The sequence below is a fragment of the Sardina pilchardus genome, chromosome 9 (assembly GCF_963854185.1).
Source record: "Sardina pilchardus chromosome 9, fSarPil1.1, whole genome shotgun sequence".
Classification (NCBI taxonomy): domain Eukaryota; kingdom Metazoa; phylum Chordata; class Actinopteri; order Clupeiformes; family Clupeidae; genus Sardina; species Sardina pilchardus.
Window position 1 is genome coordinate 30,622,559 of NC_085002.1, and position 19,242 is coordinate 30,641,800.

A 19,242-nucleotide genomic window follows, 5' to 3' on the forward strand; every position below is an offset into this window, starting at 1 on the left:
GCCCTGATTTGTATTTTCATTTATTCATTTATCTTTCGCTTTTATCCAAAGCGATTTATGTCAATTACAGTGCCTATAAAAAAGTAACCCCCCATTCATAAATAGAATCTTGATGAATGTGATTTGCCCTTTTTTACAGTAATCAATACAATAAATGTAATTTCCCCTTTTTTAAAGTAACAACAATCCCCTCTTTAACGTCAAAGCGAAAGCGAAATGTTAATTATGAAAGTCTAATGCAAAATAAGCGATTACATAAATATTGACTCCCTTCAAGTTAGCATTTAGTAGATGCATTTTTCGCTGCAGTTAAAGCATGGCACCTTCATGGATGGGTCTAAATTAGGCTTGCACATCTGGATGCTGCGATTTCACTCAATTTGTCTTTGCAAAACTGCTCAAACTCTGTCAGGTAGGAAGGGAATTGGGTGTGAACAGCCTTTTCAAGTCCAGCCGTAGATTGTCTATCCCAAGCAGCAAACAGACGTGTTGTACACGTTTTTTTCCGGTGCCCAGTTGGTGTCAGACACGTTCAGAATTGGTTTAGAATAACGTTCATTTTTGGTAAATGTGTAGGTTCCTGATTACGCTTTTAACACGTTCCAGAATAGTTCATATTAAGTGTCCAGTACGTTTTGGGCACGTTGCAAAAGGGTGTTAAAAACAATGGTTGTGAAAAAAAACATTCAATGAACGTGCATATCTGTTTACTTTTGACACCGCAATGTCATCTGTTGACTCTAGAATCTTTGCCGTTGACTCTCTGTTTCACAATATTGTTGTTACCATGGTGACTATGGGAGAGACACAACCAACCGCACGACTTAATGTTAGCAGATTCGACACTAGAATTGTATTATTACGTTGTAATAACTTACCGTTCCATACTTCTTGAAGTTCAACGACCACGTTCGGATAATACTTTCTAATGTCAGCTGGACATTTAAACCGGATTAGGTCTAATACTTTCATGTCTACGATGTATTTTTTTCCTAATAAACAATTACATCAGTGGTTATATCCGGTGATAACAACATCAACCGAGTAGGCTAGCCTAAGCTAAAATGTCCCAACCACATTGTTTCAAACTAATAATATAGCCAATAAACAAAGCAACTGAATTACAATGCATGCTGGGAAGATCAGATATCAGCTTATAATTAAACTATAGTTAAACTATAAAGTTTATAAAGTCATGCAATTGTGATAAACAGTATCATTAATTATTCTGAAAAGTTTTTATATATAGATCGTTTTGTGTAACAAATTATAAGCAAGGTCACTTCTGTTGCTATAGGCAACTCTAAACAAATACCTCCGTTTTCAGACGTGTCTGACACGTTTTCCACACGTTTCCCCCCTCGTTAGTATTTGGTGTAAACCAGCACCTTCATTCAATGTTGAAAGTAAGTGTGAGATACGTTCGTTATAAAACGTTGTTATTTACACCCGTTTTGAACGTGTAATTTACTTGTTTTTTAGTTGGTAATAGTTGGTGTAAATTGAAACCAAATTTGCATCTTCTGTTGACGTTGGAATCAGTGCTAGGTGCGTTGGATTTTGCACTTGTCTTTTGGCACCAGGTTACAACGTGCAATGGACGTTTTAAACAGGGTTATTTGAACTGGTGCCAGAAAACACGTTTAAAGAACGTACTGTGCACGTCTGTTTTATTTGAAACCAAAATACAACCTAAATAAAATGTTTGTTTTGGTTCAAATAACGTGTTTTGCTGCTTGGGATAGTATTGCGGTCTAGGCTTTGACTCAGCCACTCTAGAACATTCACCTTGTTGTCTTTAAAGTTTAAACCATTTATGTATAGTTTTTGCTGTATGCTTTGGCTCATTGTCTTGCTGGAGATTAGATATTTTCCCAATCTTTTAGAATGAATCAGATTGTCCTCCATGATGTCCATATATTTTGCTGAAAATATATGCCTTCCAGAGCCAGCTGTCGAGAAGTATCCCCACAGTATGATGCTACCACTACCATGCTTCAAATGGGATGGTGCAATCTTGGTGACGTGTAGTGTTTGGTGTCCACCAAACATACCATCTAGTCTGATGGCCAGAAAGCTCAAATATGGTCTCATCAGACCAAAGAACTTTCTTCCATTTGACCTCGGACTCCCATGTGTCTTTGGGCGAGATTTAATAAGAGCTTTCCCACTCACCCATAGAGCTTTGACTGGTGAAGAACTCAGGCATTAGTTGTTGTATGCAGAGTTCTCCCATCTCAGCTGCTGAGGCATTTAACTCCTTCAGAGTTGTCATAGGTGCCTTGGTGACCTCCCCCACTAGTATTCTTCAGTTTGTGGTGTCAGCCTAGCCTAGAAATCTAGACGCACCCTAGCGGCAAAAAATATGTTTTGCCTAGCGGGATGGTTTAGGGTCGCACCGTTAAGGCCAAGCTTGCGTTCGACACCGGCCAGCCTGTCCAATCAGAACGCTCTTATCTGAGTCCTTGAGCCCGCCTTAGCACGGTGACGACAGAGCTGCAAGGCACCTTCGGCTTCTGATATTGACGCCAAGGGGCTTGACCATGCGTCCTCGTTCGACGAGTTGGGTGTGAGACCGAGTTGCAACAACCATAGAGAACAACAAAAGATGGATGAGGCTAACGAAGCGAGCTCGTTTGAATCGGCTTTGGAAGATAGGGGTCGGCGGATCGATATAAATAATCGATACTATCGATGCCAAAGCTGGTATTGGTATCTATAGATCCGATTGTAATAGTACGATATTTTAATTCAAATGTCTCCTCTACGTTCACTATTCTTTGCTTGTGTCTCCGACTCACCTGAGCAAAGGCTGTTTCCACATCTTGAACGAGCCTCCTGCCGCTCTGCTGTGATTCGTTGTCGTGCCGTCACTAGGGTTGGGTACCTATCGCATTTGAACCAATATCGGTACCGGTGCCGGTGCCTGAGGTGTCGGTATTCAACGGTATTTTTTTCGGTACCTTACCCTTACTGAATCTGTAACACCTTATTTGTATCAACTACAAGTTCCACAAAATCAAATTTATACATTGAGAATGTTTTTAACACAATACAAACCCCTCTCATTTCTTAAGTAGCCTATGAACATGAACAATGGACAGTGAAAGTTTTTTTAAACAGACTCCATCAAACCCAATCATAGAACAAATAATTAGTCCATTGGGTTATATGATGATTTAGCTATTTTAGGCCATGTTCATGAAAAAAGCAATCCTTCCATCTTTGTTTTGTGCAATTTAACAGTAGCCTAGGTCAGCGGTATGCCAGGCATCATGTTTAATAAACCGCCCCTTTTTAATGAAAACACAGCCTACTATAGAGTTTACAAATGGTTTAGAAGTTATTCATTTATTCATTCATTAATTACAAAATGTTTTAAAAGTTCGTTTTCTAACACCTCTCCGCCATAGCCCTTTTCATCTCGCATAGGCTATCTCCTAGAAGCAGGTGGTATGCGTTCCACAGTTTGGGAATCCCTGGCGGATCCGGGCCAAATACATTTTGCTATCTGGGTAGATTATTATCCACTCCTTACCAGTTCTGTTGTTTAAATTACTTCGTTTCAGTCAGTTTCTAACGTGAGTAGTAGGCTGGCGAGTTTGGTCGTTCGGTTATCCTTTGACTAATAAAACATTCCATGCCATCGTGAATTATTATAGCTCGTCTTGATGCAGCGCATTGCTCCACCTTGAAACGCTACGCACAGTCTGTCTGTCAGGTTAACTGTACGTGTAGGCTAACCAGCAAACGTTGCGTGGGCCTACAACTTGTATAATTAAATTATAGCATCGGGGGGAGTGAATCCGTTAAATATGCCGTTTTAATGAGTCATATTTCTCATTCAAAATAACAGAGCAAAGCGAGCGACAGAGAGAAAATAGAAACCGTAGTATGCCAACAACAAAAGTTCTCTCAAAACATCGCGCTGCTCGCGTTGCTTGCTGTCACAATTGACAGCAATGAAATTAAACGAATTGTATCGTTAATGTTTGCTCGCATCGCGGTTAGGACATAGTTTCTATTTTTTTATGACCATCTATCTGCTGACTGCTTGGAGCAGCGCAGCAAAACCAAAGGCTACGGTCATTATCCTTAGAGCAAGTTGTCACGACAAATACAGCGAGTATTTGGCAAATAGCCTATATATTATTAATGCTGTTAACACATCATTATCATCTAGCCATGATACATTTCAATAGCATTCAAACATTTCTGTCACATATGCTTTGAACTATTTAAAGTCCTGTTTTACCGTTTTGAATGGATCCAGCTCATTCGCGATTCAGAAGATGGGTGCATTTCATTGCACTCCGTCAACTCTCAGTTTTATTTTAAGTTCTTACCAGGGATAGGCCTACTATTTTGATTCATTTATGCCTGCTCTTGGTGCAATACATGCAGGCTTAAATGGTGCATATTAAGTTAGCCTATTCACTTTAGTTTTTGAGACCATAACGTTAGCCTACACTCAGACATGACGTCAGATGGCGCACTCCGCTCCTGATGCACATGAAAGTACCGAAATTTAGCACCGTTCAATTTCACGTGAAGCAATACCCGGTAATACCGACGTGATTCGGTCGGTACCGGTAAAAGTACAGGGGTCGGTACCCAACCCTAGCCGTCACGTGGCTCACTAACCCAACACATAGAGGAGCAACAGCACATTGAATGAGAGACATGGCCGAGAGGAAGAGAAGCGCTGTGTGGAGCTATTTTACTGCACAGTTTGTTGGCAGAGTCATTTCAGAGAGGCAGAGAATACCCAGGTAGCTTCATAAGAGTAGGCTAACAATATTTTATTCATATTGAGTTGCAGTGGTGTGAATTAGAAGTTGCACATAGTTGCAAGCCGTCGCAGAGCATTCAACATGTTTAATCCCAGTCGCAAGGTTTTCGAACGTTGCGGCTCGTCTCGTCTCGTCGGAGCTCAGTGATGTGGCAGTGACAACACAAATGATCCTCTAAATTAATCACATATGTAATCTTTGCTGTGAAAGTATTTTACATTTTTTAATTTAAATGAATCATTGAATAATCAGCATTAGTGACATTCGAACATTCAAAAACTCTTTCACTGGTCAAATAATGGGCATAACAATCTATAATATGACCTAATACGCTGAATAAATAAATAAATAAAGTGCTAATTATTTTATGCACTTCAATAGGCTACATTAATAAAACATATTTCCTAAAGAATTGATCATTCATTCATAATTACATAGGCTACTGTTCTCCCCTACACAAAATATATATTTTTTATATTGTAAAATATATATATTTTGATATAAGTAAAAAGTATCGTATCGGTATCGCCAATACTGACCCTGTATATACTTGGTATCGGATCGAAACCAAATTTTACAGTATCGCCCACCACTATTGGAAGAGTCAGACTTGGGCTTTTCTTTGAAGGTTGAGCAGAAAGAAGTGAAGTCATTCGTTTTAAAGAAGGATGTATTTGCCGTTTTGCCGACTACGATTGGTCACAAGTGCTGGCCTATTATGTGCAGAGTAGTTTGAAAGACACCGGTTCACCCCACCCATGGAGGTATTATAAGAACTGGAGAAAGTGAACAAGTTCCGCCCCCATTCATTTCAATGGGAACGATAGGCTAGGGAAAAATGCCAAAATTGAACGATTTTTTCAGGCCTCAACATGGCGTTTCAAGGGGCTTGTTTACGGTGCCAATACATACATATTTTACTTAGCCAATTAAGTGTCAGGTTACTGATTGACGTAAGGTACAGAAGGAGAGCTCGTGCCCACACTAAGCTCGTCCATGAGCTGAGAGTGGAACAGCCACCAATCAGCATCTGATCAGCATGAGGAGAAACGGCACCGGACATGATGTATTTCTGGAAAATGGCGACGAGGAAGTGCCTTGCTAATCGGCGAAGCTAATCAGTCAAATCCTGACCCCCTGATCCCACCCACAGGCTTCAGCTCTGTGAATGGTCCAACTCCAGACTATACATTTCTGTAGCCTGGCACGCCCTCCCAGTGACGTAACACCTTCGGCTTTTGCTGTCTCTGGTCTGGTCAACTGATAATCGGGAAGGATTTCTGAGTTCCCGAAATCTGCGGAACTGCCCCCTTTGGTCGAGAACCAATCAACTTTGAGCAGCTCCAACGGCTCTGTGTAGAGGCGTGTTCAAGGCAGAGGAAAGAGTGTTGTTATTGGTTTAAACTCGGCAAACCGCTTTCTGACATCGACCAGTAGCAAATCGAGGCACTTAAAGGAGGCCAGTTAACCAGCGCTTGGAGAAACCGTGTTATCACAGGCTCTTGGTCAGACTAAAGTCTCGCAGAGCCTTTGAAAGTCGATGGTAATCAGGCTTAGCCTGGATGCCAGACCGAAGTTTAGCCCCGCCTCCATTCTTTTTCTGCAGGGAATTTCGGTCTGGCACTACTCCGTTCAGCTGCTACTATTCGAGATACAGATCTGTTCGGACCAATCACATTTCACAGGGCGGGCTTTACGTGATGATTGACAGATGAACAGCAGTGACGTTCACAGCTGCATGCGTCCTCGTTCAACGAGTTGGGTGTGAGACCATGTTCGCTTTTAGGTTGATTTTGATTGCAACAGAAACGCTATGGCTATGAATGCATAATTTGTTCATGCAGTTTGGCCTTTCGTTTATCTTAGCTATTGAAACGGAGGTTTTATCACGGATTCGCACAACTATTTCTGAACACTTAGACCAACGAGGATATGTGGGAAAACTTCAGTTTCACTTTCACCCAGTTAAAACAGCATGTTTGGGTGATGTTGTTCCCGTTTGTTTAAAAATGTCTGTTTGCTCGTTGGGTTAACGACACACTTCCCCAGCTGTTCATTGCATATACAGTTTGAAGGAATTATTTTTAAAAACGAAGGAGGATGTTTTCCATAGCCTACCCTGCTACATATTTCTGTCTTGGATTTCGCAGATACTGACAGCCAATAACTTGTTCTGTTTGGTTTGGTCTATCCAATGAGTGCAGAGCTATCCCCCCCGCACTGTATCGGTTGAATCTCGCCCCATAATCGCAGCTGAATGGAGCAGTTTCAGACTCATATTCTGATAAGAATTGAGTATGACGTCGTCAGGCTAAATCAGGCTAACATTTCTGTATAGTTTGGCTTGCCAGGCTAGTGTCAGCCTGCTCTAGGCAAATTTGCACATTTGCCATATTACTTATATTCCTTAATGATGGATTTCACTGAACTCCAGGGGATGGTCATTGACTTGAATTTTTTTTGTATTCATCCCCTCACTTTTCAAGCTTTTCAATAACCTTTTCTCTGAGTTGTTTGGAATGTTCTTCTTCATAGTGTAATTATAGCCATGCATACTGATTGATCAGTGACTTGATCTTCTAGACACAGGTGTCTTTATACAGTATGAGATTAGATTCAACTTTATTGTCATTGTGCAGTGTACAAGTACAGAGACAACGAAATGCAGTTTGTGTCTAACCAGAAGTGCAAAAAAACAGAGAAGTGCAATGTCATATACACTATATTGCCAAAAGTATTGGGTCACTTGCTTTGAACCACCTAATGACTTAAGTGACATCCCATTCTTAATCCATAGGGTTTAATATGACGTTGGTCCACTCTTTGCAGCAATAACGGCTTTGACTTTTCTGGGAAGGCTTTCCATAAAGTGAAAAAGTTAGGAGTGTGTTTATGGGAATTTTTGGCCATTAGCCTATTCTAGAAGTGCATTTGTGAAGTCACACTCTGATGTTGGGCGAGGAGACTGGCTCTCAGTTTCCGCTTTAATTCATCCCAAAGATGATCAGGTTGAGTTCAGCACTATGTGCAGGCCAGTCAAGTTCATCCACACCAACAACTCTGAGATCCATGTCTTTATGGACCTTCCTTTTGCACTGTTGCACAGTCATGTTGAAACAGGAAGTGGCTATCCAAAATGTTCCCATAAAGTTGGGAGCATGGAATTGTCCTAAATCTATTGGTTAATGATGTAGCATTCAGTGTTCCCTTCACTGGAACTCGGAACCCAGCCCAGCTCAGGGATGGCCCCTTCCTGTTCCAACATCACTGTGCACCAGTGCACAAAGCAAGGTCCATAAAGACATGGATGACACAGGTTTGGTGTGGATAAACTTGACTGGCCTGCACAGAGTCCTGACCTCAACCCAACAGAACACCTTTGAGATGAATTACAGCGCAGACTGAGAGCCAGTCTCCTCGTTCAACATTGCTGTCTGACCTCACAAATGCACTTCTGGAACAATGGTTACAATTGCCCATAAACACACTCCTAAAGGGAGTGGTTTGGTTCTTAACAAAAATACAAGCTTCGGTGTGTCGCTTAAGCCAGGGTTAGACTTGCTGCAGACAACGTGTTCGTGTTCGCATCATGGCTACCTCGTGTATTTTGCGTCGTTTGGTGCGTCGATCGTGCACGTCGTCGCAAGGGAACATGGCGCGTCCGCCAAATGCAATACTGATAAGAAAGTTTGAGGCGATCACTCCAAAAAAAGGTGACTGCAAGATGCATTATCGACATGGAAGCTGGGGGCAATCATGAGAGTAAACAATGGCACATGGCCACATCCACATCCAGCCTGCCTAGCAGCGCGAATAAAATTGCTAACAAGGAAACATGGGTATACCCAGGCTACAATGTATTGGCAGTAGCCATATAAGGGCTGAATAGATATCGATATGCAGTATGAGCAGCAAACAGCATACAGATAATGTGCAATATGGGGGGAATTCTCCCATGTGCCCAAGGGCGCGTAAGTTTAAAATAAACGCGTAACTGCGGATATTTCACCCTGCGCAAATTCTCCCCTACGCTTAAATCTGTCATTTGCGCGCAATGGAAGGAGTTACGCGTTTTGGGAGGAGCAACCCCAAAATCTGGGAGTTTCTTATGTATACAGCTCTTGTGCGCATTCTGCCACTGCCTGGCCTATGCACCTTCTCAGTTCCACTCTCCAGTGTATTAAAGTTGAGCGCCACTACAAGGTGAAGCAACATATTGCTTGATGTCGGCAGTAGGCCCTAGTTCTAAATACATGTACAGTAGGTTACACAAATTAACATTACTGTATCAAATTTGATGCTTAATAAGCTGAGTGTCACACGGTGGCTTATTTCCCAACATGACCTTATCCTGAAGTCTTCACTGTTAAATAGTGAAAACCCATTATAATCACCCACTTTGGATATTGGAGCTTGCCGATTGTGCATCTTCAATTTTAACTTGACGTGAAGTCATAACCCCATACCCTACTTCATTCGAATCTGTCCATTTCTTTCCTTCTTCCCCGAAGTCATCCGCACAGACGTCTGCACTATTGTCGAGCAGCATAGTTTATATTCTCATGTCTCTTTATTCGTTTGTAATGGAGGTTGCCATTGTTATGCCAGTCTCTACTGTATTTGAAGCTGCAGGTGTCTACAGAATCGTTTTAGCTTAGCATAGATAAATAATCTCGGCTTCTTTGAAAATGAGGGCTACCCTCTCCGAGAATAAATAAAGGTAGAATGAATGCATGAAAAATGATACTAGAAGCAAAAATTATTAGAAGCAGCTGCCATTGAAACTTTTTTTGTCAACAGTGAGTTTTTAAATTATGAATCGACACACCTCAAGCACTCTTTATAAACAAACTTCATTTCTTCAAGTCAATTCTTTGTTGTCATGGCTGTGTGATGACACACCATTTTACCGTAGGCAGTTCTTTATTCAGTTACGGTACGTTTTCAAAATCAAAGGCTGGCTGGTGTTCTTTCTGGATTTAAATGGCATTCAGAAGGTCAATGAGAAAGTCCACGCTCCATGTTTTCAAATCAGCCTAAATTAAGGAGGTAGTGGATCAGTCTAGTTCTTTTTAAAATACAGTAGATCACTCTGTTGATGTGACCGTAGCTGGAACGGGAGAATTTGCGTAACACAGAAGTGTGTTACTGAAACGTGTAAAAGAAAAAAAGCAAAGTTGTGATTTATGCGCAAAAGGGAGTATCCCCCTCTATATGAATATGGACATTCAGTATGAACCGTACAGACAGATATGTACAATATGTCCAAATATGTGCAGTGCATTGTAAGAATAGTGAAAATAAGTATATGTGCAGTAAGAATAGTATAAAGAATATAGAATATGAAAGGCGCTATGTAAGTCTCCCAAGTTATTATTCTTATTATTATATGGCTCTGCAGTGCTTTCCGGTCAGATGCAGAGCAGTTGCCATACCATACTGTGATACAGTTGGTGAGGATGCTCTCAATGGTGCAGTGGTAAGTTCACCAGGATATGAAGAGATAGGTGGACCTTCTTACAGTAAATCTCCTCAGGAAGAAGAGGTGCTGATGAGCCTTCTTGATCAGGGTAGTACTGTTTAGGTTCCAAGAGAGGTTATCAGAGATGTGGATGCCCAGAAACTTCAAGCTGGTATTACTGTACTATACATATTCACTGCACTCAGGCGATCTCCACTTCAGTAATTGTCAGACTACTAGCATCAATTCGCTGTACTGCTGTTGATTTAGATCAGTCACTTCAAGGGGAGGTGAATATTTATGCAATATTTTAAAATATATTTTTAATTAGTTCACATTACTTTGAAGAAATTTGCTTTCACTTTGACATTAACAAGCGGATTCATTATTAAGGGGATAAATTATTGTAAAAAAGTCCAAATTAGATTGATCAAGATAAAAGCAGTAAAATGGGTAATGGCTAAGGGGGTTGAATACTTTTTAAAGGCACTGTTTATTACTAGGGCCATTCTCCCCACTTGGAGTTAAAGGGATATTCCGCCATTTTTGGAAATACGCTCATTTTCCACCTCCCCTCGAGCAAAACAATCGATATTTACCTTGTTCCCGTTCATCCAGCCATTCTGTGAGTCTGGCGATACAACTTTTAGCTTCAGCCTAGCATGGATCATTGAATCGGATTAGACCATTAGCTTCTCGCCTGCTAGCTTCATGTTTAAAAGTGACTAAGATTTCTGGTAATTTTCCCATTTAAAACGCGTCTCCTCTCAAGTTAGAAAGTGCAATAAGACCAACTGAAAATGAAACCTGGCGTTTTTTTCTAGGCTGATTTGACATGGAACTACACTCTCATCTGGCGTAATAATCAAGGCAACTTGCAAACGTACCATAGGCGCAGTGATATCTTACGCAGCATCTGAAAATAGTCCCCATAGACAACAAGCAGTAGTAGTGCCAGTAGCTGCAAGTTGCCTTGATTATTACGCCAGATGAGAGTGTAGTTCCATGTCAAATCAGCCTAGAAAAACGGCAGGTTTCATTTTCAGTTGGTCTTATTGCACTTTCTAACTTGAGAGGAGACACGTTTTAAATGGAAAAATTACCAGAAATCTTAGTCACTTTTAAACATGAAGCTAGCAGGCGAGAAGCTAATGGTCTAATAATCCGATTCAATGATCTATGCTAGGCTGAAGCTAAAAGTTGTATCGCCAGACTCACAGAATGGCTGGATGAACGGGAACAAGGTAAATATCGATTGTTTTGCTCGAGGGAACAAAAAGGTGGAATATTTCCAAAAATGGCGAAATATCCCTTTAAGTGCCTTGCTCAAGCGCACAATAGTGGAAGCTGGGAATTGAACCCACAACTTGTCATACTATTGCTAGCTAGCCCAGCTCCCTAGCCACTATGCTACCACCATCCAAATCATAAATAGCATAGGCATAATATAATATCCTCCAACTGACGCAATAATCATATCATCTTCATGAATTAAACTGTTATAGAGAATGATTAAGAATGGGCCTCAACTCCCTTAATGTTTAACTCAATGTTTCACCACGGATAAAAAGTCATATTACTCTAAACAAATGAATACTTGTTGGACAACCTTCTATTATTTGTTTTGGCTTGGAGGTGACTACATTCTAAGCCAAGCACTGCCATTCTTACATTCCAACTACTGTACATCTTCGTATTTACATACTTTTGCTTATGGATCCTATTTTGTTGTCTTTGGTTATCTTCAACTTTATTCACCTTTACTGGTTGCCTAGGCACAATTTCAAACAACAAAATTGTAGTACAAATGTTTGTACACTGATTGCAGACAATCCCCTGATTCTTTTCACCAAGTGTCCTGCCTACTCCTCCAGCTCTTTAACCCCTTGGGGGTACTAAGAGAGCAGCAATAAGCAAATATGTTTGGGCTGATAACTGTTGATAATTGTGTGATAACTGCGTGATAAATCTCGTGACAAATATTTTTTAAATATTTTGGTCATTGATGTTTGTTGTAGACTACAGAGGCCATTGATGTGTACTCATTTGGACACTTACTGTATGAAATGGTATACGGAAGACCTCCAGATACTGTGCCCTTGGAACAGCTACCTCCAGCCCCTTTCACATCTGTGGGTTAGTGAGCAACTTCTAGTCCTTCATACAGGTTTTCACATGCATAAGGTATCAGGTACTGATTATGTGGTCTTTGGTGTTGTGATACTTTATTCATTCATGCTTTTAGTATCCCGTCATGAACTTTGGATCGCTGTGGAGCATCTGTCAGCAGATATCAACAGCCCCATGATAAATTTCAGTTTTAGTTTATTTTATTTTAGTGACAATGTGAAAGCAAATTTTTGACCTGCAGTCCTCTATCCAGATTAAGCCTTGACACTTTATAGGGAAGAATTTGGGCTCCTCTGGTTTGTGGTATGTGAAAAAAAAGGTTCAGATGTCAAATTGTTATTGTCAGAAAAACAAATACAACTAAGGTTGTAAGGTCTATGGTCTATACACGCTCACTGACTATATATTGGTAGCTCTCAGTAGCAGGCTTTAAAATGAGATTCACATGCGCATGTGCATTACCCTTCAGCCCCCATTACCAGTGAAACTAATTGCATAACCCCTTGATATGTAGCTGGGTGTTGTTTTTCTCCTCTTATTAGACTACCCTCTCAGAAGAGCAGATTTATAAATGCTTCAGGGAATCCCATGACATTGTTTACTATTTGAAGTTGAACTAAGAATAGTGTGCAAAATTACTTTTTAAAAACACTTGCACATACAGAATAACACTTGACAAGCTCTGAATGACTAATTAATACAGTGCTCATAAAAAGTATTCACACCCTTAGATACTGTATGTTCCCTTTTTGTTGCCTTCATCATGAATAGAATACAAAATGTACAAAAACTGCCAAAGTGAAAGCAGGTTTAAACAAAGTAATGTTAATTCATTAAAGTGACTGACCTACAGTAATTCAACAGTGGCCCAGCCATATTGTTGCTAGTAGTTAGTGAAATGGAGATTGCCTGAGTGCAGTGAATGTGTATACATTGTAGTACAGTAATGTAAAGACACCTGCATTAAATATATGGAAATCCTGATTCAGTCTGCAAGAGAACTGCGACTAAAACAGATTTACTTTCCAGAAAGACAGTGAAAACTACACAGAAATTAAGGTTAAAGATAATAAAGTGAATGTGCTTGCATGCCTAAGACCTCAATCTAATATAGAATTTGTGTATGGACTTGAAAAGGATAGTTCTCACCCAGTCCCTGTGTAGCCTTGACGGAACAATCAAAAGAAAAATCAAGTAAAATTGCAATATCCAGGTGTTCAGACTTGAAAGGGGTGAATATTTATGTAATCACTTTATTATTATTATTATTATTATTATTATTATTATTATTATTATTGTTATTATTTCGCATTGTATATTTTTAATTATTTTTTGGCTCTTCACAATGCAAGTAGAACGCTACATTGACTTGAATGGGATTTCCCAAAGTTCTACCGGTCATTATTTTTGACCGCTGTCAATGGCAACAGAGTTTGTGTTTCTAATTCAGGTCTTTCATATCACTCCGCAACAATTTTGTTCGCTTATTGCAATTGAATTTCGCTGAAAGTGAATGTCAGCTAGTAAGATGTTGCCGCGCAACACCTGAAACTGTCAAGTTCTATCTGTGTGGCAAACTATTTATTTTGTTTGTGGAAGCCACAAAACGGTAGCCAAGTCATTGCTAAAGTCACACTATGTTAAGTTTCTTTTCTCATTTTGGCAAGTAGCTGTATAATAAGCGGGATAATGTATAGAACACAGGTCATTATCTGGAAAATAAGTACCTTCAGGGCGAAACAATACCACCAGTTCGCCCTCATTTTCCTGATAATAACCAGTGTTCTATACATTATCCCTTACTTAAAGGGATAATCTGGAGTGAAATGCACTTTAGATCAATTTTTCGGACTATTGGGAGTACATACGTTGAGTTGACACCAAAATCATGTCATTCGGATGTATTTTGAGAAAGTTCGAGCTCACCGATTTTAGCCAAAACTCGTTAGCCTGGAAGTGACGCGGGCATGTCCTTTCGCCGCTACAAAACGCTATTTTTATACCTCTTCTACTGTTCCAAACAACACTACACTTACGTGGTAGTGAGTAGAGGATACCTGAAGCCAAACCGAAGTATCCCCACGTCTTTATGTGGTCGGATAGAGAGTCTAGAATGAATTTAATCGAGTCTGTACCTTTCCAGAAATGTTAATAAAGTATTGTTAAAGCGTTGTCAGCTGCAGCTGCGACATTTCCGGAAAGGTACTGACTCGATTAAATTTATTCTGGACTCTCTATCCGACCACATAAAGACGTGGGGATACTTCGGTTTGGCTTTAGGGACCCTCTACTCACTACCACGTAAGTGTAGTGTTGTTTGGAACAGTAGAAGAGGTATAAAAATAGCGTTTTGTAGCGGCGAAAGGACATGCCCGCGTCACTTCCAGGCTAACGAGTTTTGGCTAAAAACGGTGAGCTCGAACTTTCTCAAAATACATCCGAATGACATGATTTTGGTGTCAACTCAACGTATGTACTCCCAATAGTCCGAAAAATTGATCTAAAGTGCATTTCACTCCGGATTATCCCTTTAATTAACATTACTTTGGAAATCTGTTTTCACTTTAACATTCACGTTCACATTCTTTTTTTTTTGTAAATTCCTGTCAAAAATCTAAATGATATTGTTTATGATTCCATTTATGAAATTAATAAAAGGGGAAATATCTGTGGCGGTGCATCCTTTTTACAGCACTGTAACTGGCCATGCAATTTTTGATCTCTTTCACTCTGATCCCCTCAGTGCCTGTGTTGCAGTCCATTCTGTCCACTGAGGCCTGTAAAACGGGGATGCCCACTGTTCTACAACTTCTGCAGACACCGTAAGCACCACCTCATTCTCCCCTTTTCCCAGGCATAACTTCCACAACTGTCTTAATTTATTCACAACACACTTGTTAGCTCTTCACTAAGCATCGTAACTTATTGCACATACTGTATGTTACCATTGTGTTGTAACCACTCGGCTCGAGTCGCCACAAAATTAAAGAAATTCGTTCATAAACACACATTCAAACATTCATACTATAATGCTGTGATTTATTTAAGTGCTTCGTGAGAGTGAGTAAGTGGAAAAAGAGAGAGAGAGAGAATAAGCCCGCAGGCCAGAGTCATTGTCCAAAAACCGCGGATGCGGCACAAGAAATAAAAAGGAAAGACGCGCCTAAAGCGCTTCGTTTAGTCCATTAAACCAAAAAGGTTTGCGAAAAACTCGGTCCACCAAAACGGTAATAATCCACGGCAAAAAATCATCCATTCACCGAAGTGCTTGAGCAAAACAGTCTCTTAAACTCCCGCAAGCAAAAATGGAGAAAAAGGATCGCTCTCACCTCCTTGAGACAGTTGAAATGGATCCGTGAAAAAAGGCAGATGATTATTCCAACGTCGGGCGTGAAAGTATAGACGGTAGAATTATCTTAGTATATCGGACACGATCAGGAGGATATCAGAAAGCAGCCGGCCTTCTACCTCTTGTTTTTCTCATTCATTCATACATTCGTGCCCCTATTATCTTCCGCGTCCCGTTCAAAAGGCAACATGTGATTCTATCCCGAGTGCAGCCATAGGGCCCGACAGAAAAGTGGGTGCGGGTGACAGAAGAAAGTGTGAGTGACAGCTCCGGACCCTATCTGCTCAATGCTTGCCCTGAATCACTGACCTACGCCCATAATAAGCAAGATAGATAGAGGAAAAAATAACTCAATAGTACCTGGCCAGGCTTTTTAAAGACATATACTAATTATTAAGCAACATGATTCTTACAATAATAACAATAAGAATAGCAAATTTTGTCTGCTTTGCAATGAAAATATTATCAGATCATTTTAAAAACGAATATGACCATTTATGTGGCGGATGCTACAGTGTGACAGAATTTGTTTGTTACCGTACAGACACATTTCTGACTGTTGATTTGATAGCACTCTGCATTGGTTTTAAACAGACTATTCAAAGATGTGTTGCTGTTTAACTCGGAGAAGGCCCAGTTCAAGGTAAATTATTTCCCTGCAGGCTCTCTTTCTTATACCTAGCCATAGCTTGACATCAACTGTATGTGCGTTTATGTATGCATGTCGGCATGTATGGATGACTCTAATTGAAAAATATACATGAATTATGTAAATTATTCATTGTCCTTTCCTCCGCCAAAATAGATCACCACCAAGTTAAAGGAGGCATTGAAAACTGCCAAAGACAGCCTGGAAAAGAGACTTCAGGAGGAACAGAAAATTGTCAGTTCTATGCAATACCATCTCATGTTGAATTGGTGGTATTATTGGGTGTAGATATATCTGTATATGTCATGACATAATGCATCCTCACACCCAACATAGATTCTTTACTGCCCTTTTATATAAACAGACAAATAAACAGACTTGAGACTTAATACACAGTGTGTTTTTCTGTCATTAGATTCATCAGCACAGAAGGTTGACCAGAGCACAATCTCACCATGGTTCAGAGGAGGAGAAGAAAAGGAGGAAAATTCTTGCAAGAAAGGTAATATGTGCATGTCCCGTATGATGCACCCTCTCAGTTCTTTGGCCTTGTGGCGCAGTGGATGATCACATTATTTTGCTAACAGAAATCTTTTTCTTTAGAAATCCAGACAGTCAACTTATGAGAATGAAGAGGACCTCTCTGTGAAGTACAGTAACAACTCTGGTAAGTGAAGTACAGATGCAACTCTGGTGTTGGATTGCTTCTTAGCAGTTTCTAGAACGAAACATAAATGTGTTCAGTGAGGGGGAGAAATCCCTAGGTAATAAAACCGTTCAGCAGACACTCACATTATTCCTGTACAGTGTATGAACGATAGTTAGAACATACTGTACACACAGGACATTTAATCTGAACAGTGCCTCTACAGAGAGATACTGTCATCTGAGCTAATATTTGTCCGTGTATGAGTGGAAAGTCACAGAAAAGTACCAAGACACCAACATGTCCGTTGGTTAGGCATACATAAGAATAGGCAAGTTGGAAAAGGTAAACAGGCTGTGGTATATTGCCTAAATGCTAATGTAATTAATATGATTTTTTATTATTTTTAGAGAAATGTATTGCGGTAGGTGATGTTTAACAAGGTTTGTCTTGTTAAAATAGTTAAAAGGAGCAGTATGGAGTTTTGGTCTAAATAGGGCGCTAACTGCCTAAAAGGCATGCAGAAACCTTATCAACAATAGGAAATTGTATCACCACCACGTTGTGCTGCTTGGTTGCATATGAACATATGTGACCCGATCTGACAAAACGACTCAAGTCTCACATTCTAATGTTGAGATACATTCTGATTACTTCGGAAGCCATTGAAAATATTGATTTTTGGTGTTATATGAAAAAAGAGGCATTCAAAATTAATTTTTAAGTTTCATAGTTAAGACAAGAATGTAAAGTTACAGAGAATTATATTCCAGGTGACAAATCCTACCTGTACTTGCCTGTAACTTGTAATTCAAACACAATTTTCTCTGTTATTCAAATTGTGGAAGATGGCGGAAGGCCATCATTCAAAATGATGTATCTTGACAATTCAAGATATGACTTTGAGCATGATATCTTTTTAAATTGTGTGTTGTACTCTGTCCATTGATAGCACAATCTCAATTTTGAGTCACTGTGACTCATTTTACCAGATCAGGTGGCATATGACTGTGTTATCAGTAAGTACCATAGTTCTGCAATATTATGCTGAAGTGGTAGCCTAGAAATCTAGACGCACCCTAGCGGCAAAAAATATTTTTTGCCTAGCGTCGCACCGTTAAGGCCAAGCCTGCGTTCGACACCAGGCCAGCCTGTCCAATCAGAACGCTCTATCTGTGTACAGAGTCCTTGAGCCCGCCTTAGCACGGTGACAACAGAGCTGCGAGGCACCTTCGGCTTCCGATGTTGACGCCAAGGGGCTTGACCATGCGTCCTCGTTCGACGAGTTGGGTGTGAGACCGTGTTGCAACAACCATAGAAAACAACGAAAGATGGATGAGGCTAACGAAGCAAGCTCGTTTGAATCGGCTTTGGAAGAGTTAGACTTGGACTTTTCTTTGAAGGTTGAGCAGAGTACTCTAGTCATTTGTTTTAAAGAAGGATGTATTTGCCGTTTTGCCGACTGGCTACGATTGGTCACAAGTGCTGGCCTATTACGTGCAGAGTAGTTTGACAGACACCAGTTCATCCCACCCACAGGCTTCAGCTCTGTGAATGATCCGACTCCAGACTATACATTTCTGTAAAGTTTGGCTTGCCAGGCTACTGAAGTGGTGCCATGCATGAAGACATGTAGTACCACAAAACTAGGGTTAGTTCAGCAATTTTGCCACAACCCAAAGTCAAAGGATTCAAAACATACAAAAGACGTTCAGTGAAATATTTACGACAGTACGTTAAGAATGACCAACCATGTTTGGAGTAAAAAAATCAACAGAAATGTGTGCCCCTTCTGCATTGCTTTGGAAGTTTTTCTGGAAGTGAAATGGGTGTGCTTGAGCCCTACTCTCCCTTGAAACAGGCTCAGGTGCCAGCTCCCCACCCACGTGCCCCTCCTCCCCTACCCCACCATCGACATCAGGTATGTGCCTTCACCACCATCATGACGTGCAGTTGTCAAACCTGTCCCTGTGGTATTAGATTTCCTTGCTTGGACCTCAAATAGGCCAGTTCTCCCCCGACTGGTAACAGGATGTGCAACACTCATAGCATGTGTAGTAAAAAGTCTGTTGATTTAACAGCCTCACTAAATGCAGTTTACCAATTTGTGAATGTTAGAACTAGATAGTGGTATACTGTATTTTAGGGTTTGGGGTCAACCTACACTGTCTTTCCTCAGTCCTCATTATTTCCATCCAACTTATACCTCACCAT

At 40.4% G+C, this 19,242-nt stretch overlaps 1 protein-coding gene across 4 annotated transcripts in view; it reads left to right on the plus strand.

The window, feature by feature from the left end:
• pxk (PX domain containing serine/threonine kinase) overlaps positions 1–19,242 on the plus strand; it is a 43,937-nt gene that overhangs the window by 18,595 nt on the left and 6,100 nt on the right. For all 4 annotated transcript variants that reach the window (XM_062544700.1, XM_062544701.1, XM_062544699.1 and 1 more), the window contains 7 exons: positions 12,273–12,390; positions 15,128–15,206; positions 16,328–16,376; positions 16,539–16,616; positions 16,798–16,884; positions 16,986–17,049; positions 18,890–18,949. In XM_062544700.1, the coding sequence (XP_062400684.1) occupies positions 12,273–12,390; positions 15,128–15,206; positions 16,328–16,376; positions 16,539–16,616; positions 16,798–16,884; positions 16,986–17,049; positions 18,890–18,949 (535 nt within the window). The remainder of the gene's footprint in view (positions 1–12,272; positions 12,391–15,127; positions 15,207–16,327; positions 16,377–16,538; positions 16,617–16,797; positions 16,885–16,985; positions 17,050–18,889; positions 18,950–19,242) is intronic.